This window comes from Gossypium arboreum, chromosome 3 (genome assembly GCF_025698485.1).
Source record: "Gossypium arboreum isolate Shixiya-1 chromosome 3, ASM2569848v2, whole genome shotgun sequence".
Classification (NCBI taxonomy): domain Eukaryota; kingdom Viridiplantae; phylum Streptophyta; class Magnoliopsida; order Malvales; family Malvaceae; genus Gossypium; species Gossypium arboreum.
The window spans coordinates 6,285,856-6,293,795 of NC_069072.1; the positions used below are offsets into that span (position 1 = coordinate 6,285,856).

The 7,940-nt window shown below is 34.1% G+C and overlaps 1 protein-coding gene across 2 annotated transcripts; it reads left to right on the top strand.

Moving 5' to 3' along the window:
- Positions 1–1,906: 1,906 nt before the first annotated feature.
- Positions 1,907–5,550, top strand: LOC108474482 (BTB/POZ domain-containing protein At3g22104). 2 transcript variants are annotated; one of them, XM_053025467.1, is made up of 4 exons: positions 1,907–2,278; positions 2,809–2,864; positions 3,713–4,819; positions 4,897–5,550. In XM_053025467.1, the coding sequence occupies exons 3-4, from the start codon at positions 3,911–3,913 to the stop codon at positions 5,353–5,355; spliced, it is 1,368 nt and encodes a 455-aa protein (XP_052881427.1). In that variant the 5' UTR covers positions 1,907–2,278; positions 2,809–2,864; positions 3,713–3,910; the 3' UTR covers positions 5,356–5,550. The 2 variants fall into 2 exon arrangements, with proteins under 2 accessions (XP_052881427.1, XP_017631909.1); XM_017776420.2 differs by having other exon boundaries at positions 1,907–2,864.
- The last annotated feature ends 2,390 nt before the right edge of the window (positions 5,551–7,940 follow it).

Sequence of the window (7,940 nt, forward strand, 5' to 3'; positions counted from 1 at the left end):
ACTACATTGTAAAGTGTACAAAAGTAGACATATGAACTAAAATATTGATAAATAGGGTTTGAACGAAGAGCGATGTAAAAGTGAATAAATTAAAAGTGATATTATAGTGGCATTATATAGTATAGTGAATTTTATTATTAATAAGGACTAAATTGTAAAAAAATGTAAAGTTTGAATTATCTTTGATTGTTGGGGGAATGTAATGAATTTAATGTACTAAATGCCCATGTAGACAAGATATGAACTAGTAGGGTATAGATGGCATGCCATTAGGAAATTTTTATGTGCATTAGTGATAGTTGCACTTCTATGCAATCTAATGATATCGCACTTCGGAGCATTTCATTAACTTTACACTTCAGTGTAAGATAGTGTATGCACGTTTGTGCTAATGATTCAATGTTCATTCTGTATATCCTACGTGTTCTATTAAGTTTACAATTGGGCTAAAAATTTTAAATGGTAAGTAGACTTATTAGTGAAATTGGTAAGCGGCTTATAATATGTTAGTTTGAGATTTCACTATGGTTTCTTTCTATTTAATTTCATTGTATATTATTAATCTTGTTTTATATGTTAACATTGGTTAATTTCAATGGTAAGTTTAATTCTCGATGTACTTACTAACTTTTATAAGCTTAACATGTTATTTTTCAACGTATAGATAGAAGCTCGACTTGAAGCTCTAGAGTGAAGATACAATTTCAACTCATCGCATCGCATCTCATCTGGAAGAGAGTATGATTTTGACATTTTGGCATTAGATTATGACATGAACATAAGTCAAAACAAAGTATATGTATAAGATTACTATTGAAAGTACTTTGTGAATCTTGAATATTTTGTTAGCCCTAAGAACTTATTCAAGCTTTGATGAAGACATTTGTTGAATTACATGATATTTTGATGGTATTTTATGTTTCATAAGGTTGAGAAGTCTTATGGAATAATTGATGATAGTTTAGAATTGGTTTTAGATGTTTTAAACATGCTTTGGAAAATCTATCCTTGGAATTGTGACATTCACTAGCCAATGTTGCAATGTTGGAAAAATTTTGGTCTTAGTGTTGTGAAATTGGATGTCATTGGAGTATTATGCCTTCAGTGTCGCAATGCTCGTTTCTAATGTCGTGACCTTGACCCTGTTTACCTTATTTTAACTTGAAAAGATCCCGAATTGTCCCTGTTTGCAACCAAACTTTAAAGGAAGCCTAAAAATAACTTGAATAGCTTCAAATGGGTTCAAATATGTTAAAATGAAGTTCTGAAATTGATGTTCAAGTTAAGTAATCTTAGTGTCCATATCCCTTGCTCGTGATATATCGATTCAATCTGGGTGAGGGGTGTTATAGTTAGTGTGGCATTTTGAAATAAATAAAAAATACTCACTTGGTAGTAATATAACTAAAAAAAGGAATACTGCAATGAATCTAAATTTAAGAAAAATAATTCTTATAGTGTTAACAATTAGAAATGAACTAAATTTCAATTTTACAAAAAGTAAAAGGACTTATCGCATATTTAAAAAAGGTTAAAATATGTCCATAATCCTTGTAATTTTCAAAAATTAAGAACTTAGTCATTGTACTTGTATTTTTAGGAATTTAGTCTCTTTACTTTTTAAAATTTAAAACTTAGGTCCAACTATTAATTTTTTGTTAAGTGTAGGTTAATTACAATATCTTTTTTTAATGACATGGCTACCGAGTGAGTAGTTTTGTAATTTCAAAATGTCACAACAAATTTAACTAAAAAATAAATAGTGTTAACTATTGAAACTAAATTTTAAAAATTAAAAATAGAGAGATTATATTCCTTAAAATAGAAGTATAATAACTAAATTCTTAATTTTTGCAAAGTACAGGGACTATAAGTACATTTTATCCCTTAAAAAATATGCGAGGGAGTTAAGGGCTATGATTAGATTGAAAATATAAGAATATCTCTTAACTCGTGAGAGGGAGAGCATACCAATGATAGCTTAATTATATAAAAGAAATATACAAAATATTTAAGTATGAAATTGGGTGGTGGGTGGTGCACGGGTCTAGAGAGACTGGCAGCGATGAAAATGGGACGAGAGACAAGGAAAAGCCAGCGAAAAAGCTTGGGTTCGAAGCTTTATAAGAGGGTCCTCCTCTCCTCTCCCCAAGAAAACTCACTGTTTTTTAGTATAATATACAATTATTCCCACTTTTTTAATATTTTAAATCAAAGAAATTATCACTATATTATTACATACAAAAGTACTTTCTTTTAGCAAGAATGTCAGGTTAAGGTTAGTGGTCACACGACAACTGTTTATAGTTTATAGTCTCCCTCTCGCTCTCTCTCTCTGTCTTCTATTTTCTCTGGTTAAATTACTACTGGCCTTATGATATTCTAATATCTCTTCTTTGTCTTTACACACACACACACACACACACACACACACACACACACACACACACACACACACACTGTCACTGTTGCTTCTTGGTGTTGCACTCTTTTTTTAGTTTTCCCTATTACTACTCCCTCATTTTGCTGAACCAAAGTCAGTTCATTGACTATGGAATCTTTTCTTTTTTTTTTTGGATATAATTTAGTCGGTATAATCGCTTGTTTCTATTTGTCTTCTTCCTCATCTAAAGAATTCTTATATATGGTTCTGTGACTTTTTTCTGTGCTTCTCCTCACTTCCCTTTTGGCTTTGTCTTGTTGGGTGGTAAAAAAGTTTTTTTTTTTTGGTGATTTTCTGATACAAGTTCCAAAAACAAAAAAATCTCTTGATTTGAGGTGGGTTTTGTTTATTCTGGGTTATGGCAGTTTGCTGTGATCTTGAAGCAGATATCAATGGAGAGGAGACTTTCCTACTAGACAAGGTAATTATGTTCTTATAAAGTTCTTTCTTTTATGGTAAAAAGGAACTCCTTTTCTTTTAGGGTTTCTAGCTTTCTCTTCAAAATGCCAAAAAAAAAAGTTGTTATTGTGAACATATAGTGTTTGAGATTTTGCATAGGTTATAGGCATGCTTTTGTCTTGTGTGTCTAAGATTTTTGCACTGTGAGAAATGTGGAATTTATTGTCACATTCTCTTGTAAATTTTTCTCTCTAGAATTTTTTATTCTAAACATTTAATTCCCTACCTACACTGCAAAGATGTGGGTCACAAGTTCATTTAGCTCTTGTTCTTCTTTCTAGAGAATCACCATGTTCTCTCCATTTTAGTCCAAAAGTGTGTAGGGCTTTCTGTTCTGTTTTCTTTCTCCTTGCCCCCCTCCCCCTTTTCATTTATTGCTGTTGTTAGGGTGCTTTAATGTTTCATGTCTTAAATTTTGTTTTTATTCACCACTTTTTGAGTTGGACTTAGGATTGCTTCCGTTGGCATTCATTACTGTTCATTTCCCTTCATTACTGGGATGATTAGTTCACATCTTTGCAATTTATTACCCCATCACTTAATTTATTACTTAAATAATGACTTCTCAGCTCTCTTCCTTTTTTATGTTCTCTTGGTTTAGCCCTGCAAGATTCTTACAGGAAAGTGATTGGGGGACTGTTTTTACAATAATTCTCTAGTTTGTCCTGTTTTGTGTTCCATCCTCCCACTTTTCTCTGCAATTCTCATTCCTTGGACAAAAGACATTCTAGATTTTAACCCTGCTAGAGTATTTAAGTTTTGGTTAATTATTTGTTTTGTCATCTAATATTCTTGTCTGGTTATTGGCAGAAAATTATATGTTCATTCTCAGGCAGGTTAAGCAAATTGTTTGGTAAATCCACAGGTGCCAACAGAAATAAAGTGATATTTAATGACTTTCCTGGAGGAGCTGAGAATTTTGAGCTTATATCAAGGTTTTGTTATAACAATGGAGAAATTGATATAAATCCTTCAAATATTTCCTTGCTATATTCTGCTGCTGAATTCATGGAGATGAGCAAATCTGTGTCAGGAAACTGTAATCTGTTAGAAAAAACCAAGAAATGCATTGAAGAACTCGGGTACTGGACTTGGCCTGATCTTTTGGTTGCTTTGAAGCATTGCCAGGAAATGCAGCAGGTTGCTACTTCTTCAGGTATTCTTGAAAAATGCTTGGATTCAATTGTTGGGAGGTTGGCTATCACTAGTGAAGCGAGTCCTTGTGCGTCTACTTCGTCTCCGGATAGCTCGGGGTTACGGCTTTCCTGCGATACTAGAAGTACCGAGAGTTTGAAGAACAGCTTCTCTCGAGCAAATTGGTGGTTCGAAGACCTTTCTGTTCTGAGTCCCAATTTGGTTGAAATGCTGGTAAAATCTATGGTCTCTCGGAAGTACAATCAAGTGATCATCAGTCGGTTCCTCTTGTATTACCAGAAGTCAAAGTTCTTCACCGCTTCATCTGATGAGAAACGCCAAGTTCTAGAGATCGTGATCGATGGGCTTTACACTCTTGATCCGAGTTGCATTTCGTGCAAGAGTTTGTTCGGGATTCTTCGAGTGGTGCTGAATTTGAACATAAGCAAAAGTAGCAGGAACAAGTTGGAGTGTATGATAGGTTCTCAAATGGATCAAGCAACATTAGACAACCTGCTCATCCCATCTCCATATGGAACAAGTTATTTATATGATGTGAACCTTGTTCTTAGATTTCTGAAAGCATTTCTATGTGAAGGAGGCTGGCGATTATCACCAACACGAATGAGGAAGGTTGCTAGCTTGATGGATCTGTATATTGCAGAAGTAGCTCCGGATCCTTTTTTAAGATTGTCGAAGTTTCTAGCGTTGGTGGTGGCCTTGCCGGATTCTGCCAGGGACTGTTGGGATGAATTATACCACGCAATCGACGTTTATCTGGAGGTAGTACTTTGATCTCTTTCATACAAGTTACTCCACTATTATATCTGATGCATTTGCACTAAACATGGTTTTAATAGGTGCATGCAGGGTTGTCTGAAGAAGAAAAAGTGAAGGTCTGTTGCGCACTGAACTACGAGAAGCTCTCTTCGGATGCTTGCGTACACCTTTCCCAGAATGCGAAATTTCCATCAAAAAGCTCGGTACAAGCTGTCGTTTCCCAGCAATTGAAGCTTAAGAACTTACTGCAGGGCACTAAGAACAGTAAACCCGACATGGATTCCCCTTGTAAACTCAATGAAACCCGAGGCAAGGCAAAGAAAGGTGAAGGCAGTGAACAAATTGTTCTTTATTCAGGGAGATTAGACATATCGGGCGACAACGAGAACCTCAGAGCTCATTTACAAGGGATGCAATGGAGGGTGATTGAACTGGAGAAACTCTGCAAGAAAATGCAGGCCCAGATGGCCAAACTCATGAAATCGAAAACACCACCAACTCATAGCACTGCAAGATCCTTGCCCAGGCTTTGTTCATGAAACAAAACTTGCATAATGTTTGAATCACTTAAAATTATTTCCTTGTGTATGTATGGCATTGAGGTATGATTACAGTTCTTTTTTTCTTTCTTTTCTGCATATATTAAAGTATGTCATTGGAGAATGAGATCTTGGTTTGTACAGCTATTGAAAAAGAGAAAAAAACTTGTTATATGTTTGGTTCCATAAACAAAAGTTTCTTCAATTTTGTATATATTGTGGTGCCCGTAAGATTGCCTATGTCTCCAAGGTTGGGTCTTTTTCCAGTCACTCTCACACACTGTGGCAAATCGTAATGCAAGCTGGCAAATAGGCCATAATCTTTTCCAACACCCAATGTGAGCATCTTCATCAACAAGACAACAACTACATTAGTAGGAGAAGAGCTCGACGTTAATTTTAGTAAACTTGAAGTGATGCATGTTTTTGTAAAACATTATTGGCAATGAATTTTTGTTTATCAAGAATGAGTCAACTAATGGAGCCAAAAAAAATTGAACATCTCTCCTTAGATCCCGAGAAAGTTAAGTTTTAACAGTTGACTTTGATGAGGGTGGACCATGCAATGTGACAGTACATGCATGCGCCTCCTCTCGTCTCAAAACAACAAAGATAAAAAAGGGTTGGGTTAAAAATAGATTCAACATTAAAATTTTAATACATAGCAAAAGCCAAATGATCCACTCAAACAATGAACCGACAAAAGGGCGTGAAGGTGCCAATGCCGTGTAATTTAGATAAAAGTAGCCGCTCGCTCTCACTCTTCTTGGAAGATTATCTGCAGGTTGAATCGGCAGTCAATGCACTATTAAAACCACGTATTCGATGTGGGATTAAGCCGAACAACAACACCTAGAGGCATCCTCAACACAAGTGACCGACACTGCCTTGAAATTTAATTTGTCGCAAAATATATAGAAAAGATTGAGGACCTGCATTTAATACATAGGTCAATGTATGTCTCTCTGGAAGAAAATGAGTTGTAATTAGAACCAAGAAAATATGAAGCAGAGAAGGGATTATTTTGCTTAAACGCCACTCTTCTTCCAACTTTCGATGCCATTTCATTTTAGACAGTAAATAAAATCTTCAGAGAGGACACTCACTTGCTGTGTGTGTACATACCAGTTTATGAACGTAGTTCATTGGATTACTTGTCACGCTAAAGTCGGAAAAGACATTTATTGGAAGCGACAAAGCTTAGATCATAACTTAAATTAAGTTCTTAAATGAGTAGATTTTGTTAAGTCATTACATAAATAAAGCTTTCCTTTAGGTGTTTCTTGATTATAAAAGTTGAAGGCGTCTCGTTTGTGAAAAAGGTAAAATATACTAAAAACTCCTTAAATTACCACTCTTTGTCTAAAGTAGCCCTTATATAATTCTTGTAATTAAATAAGTCTCTAATTTATGATTTTTACCCATAAAAGTCATGTTAAAAGTGAAAAATATTTTGAATTTTAGGCTCTTATTTTAATTTTTGTAGATTTACATTTTGACATTAAGATAGAATTTAAAAGAATAATTAAAATTTTCAAAAGATTAAGTTTGTACTTTAAAAAATTAAATATTTTATTTTTTATTTAATAAACTATTCTCATCAAATTCAAGTCAACCTTAAATGCAAATTGGTTTAAAATATTTTTCTTTTAATATTAAAAATCAAGGGCTTTGATGGGTAAAAAATGTTTTGGACCTAATTAACTATAGTTAATCTTTTCTATAATAGTCCCATGCCTAGATTTTGCATATTATAGAGAGGTGACTGTTATACACCTTTAATAAAATGTTATTATAGAGAGATAATTGTTGTAAGCTTACTATAGATTTTATATCGTGAATTTCCATCAAATAAAGAAAGTGAGAATTATATTCAAAAAAGAAAGGAAGTGAGAGTCAAATCAACAAAATTATTTTATGAGCTAAATCTACATTGTTAGCTATACCCAATTATTTTATGGGCACCGTTCACTTGCTTGTTTCGATATATTGAGAAATTGAGAAGCACACTCGGAACTTTATTTGGGGATCTTTTTTGTTAGAACATAAATCGACACTTTTAGCTTGGGAAGATTGTTATCGGCCTGTTGATAGAAGGGGCCTTGGATTGCAGAATTTAGTTGATTAGAATATAGTTTTTCTCCTCAAACTTGACTACCAATTTTTGACTAATACAGAGGAGTTTTGGGTTCACATTCTGCGGAAAAAGTATAGGATGGATGGGATTCTGCTGTCGTTTATTACATGAACCAATTGTTTTTTTGTTTGGAGGTCCTTGTCGAAGGTTTGGCTTGAGGTTCTAAATAATGTCATATGGACAATTGGTTATGGTAGAACGATTAATTTTTATCATGACATTTGGCTAAGATTGCAAGACCACTTAGAGATTTTTATATTGGTATAGGACAGCCAATCGATACATTACGTGTTTGTGGTGTTGTGGACAATACAGGAAATTCGGATTGGGTGCAATTGAGGAGATGGCTTCCTCGTTCGATTTTGACTTATATTGCAACGATGATTCCTTTGTCATCATTAAGAGTGCTAGATCAATTTATTTGGAAGTGGAGGGCAAGTGATAAGTT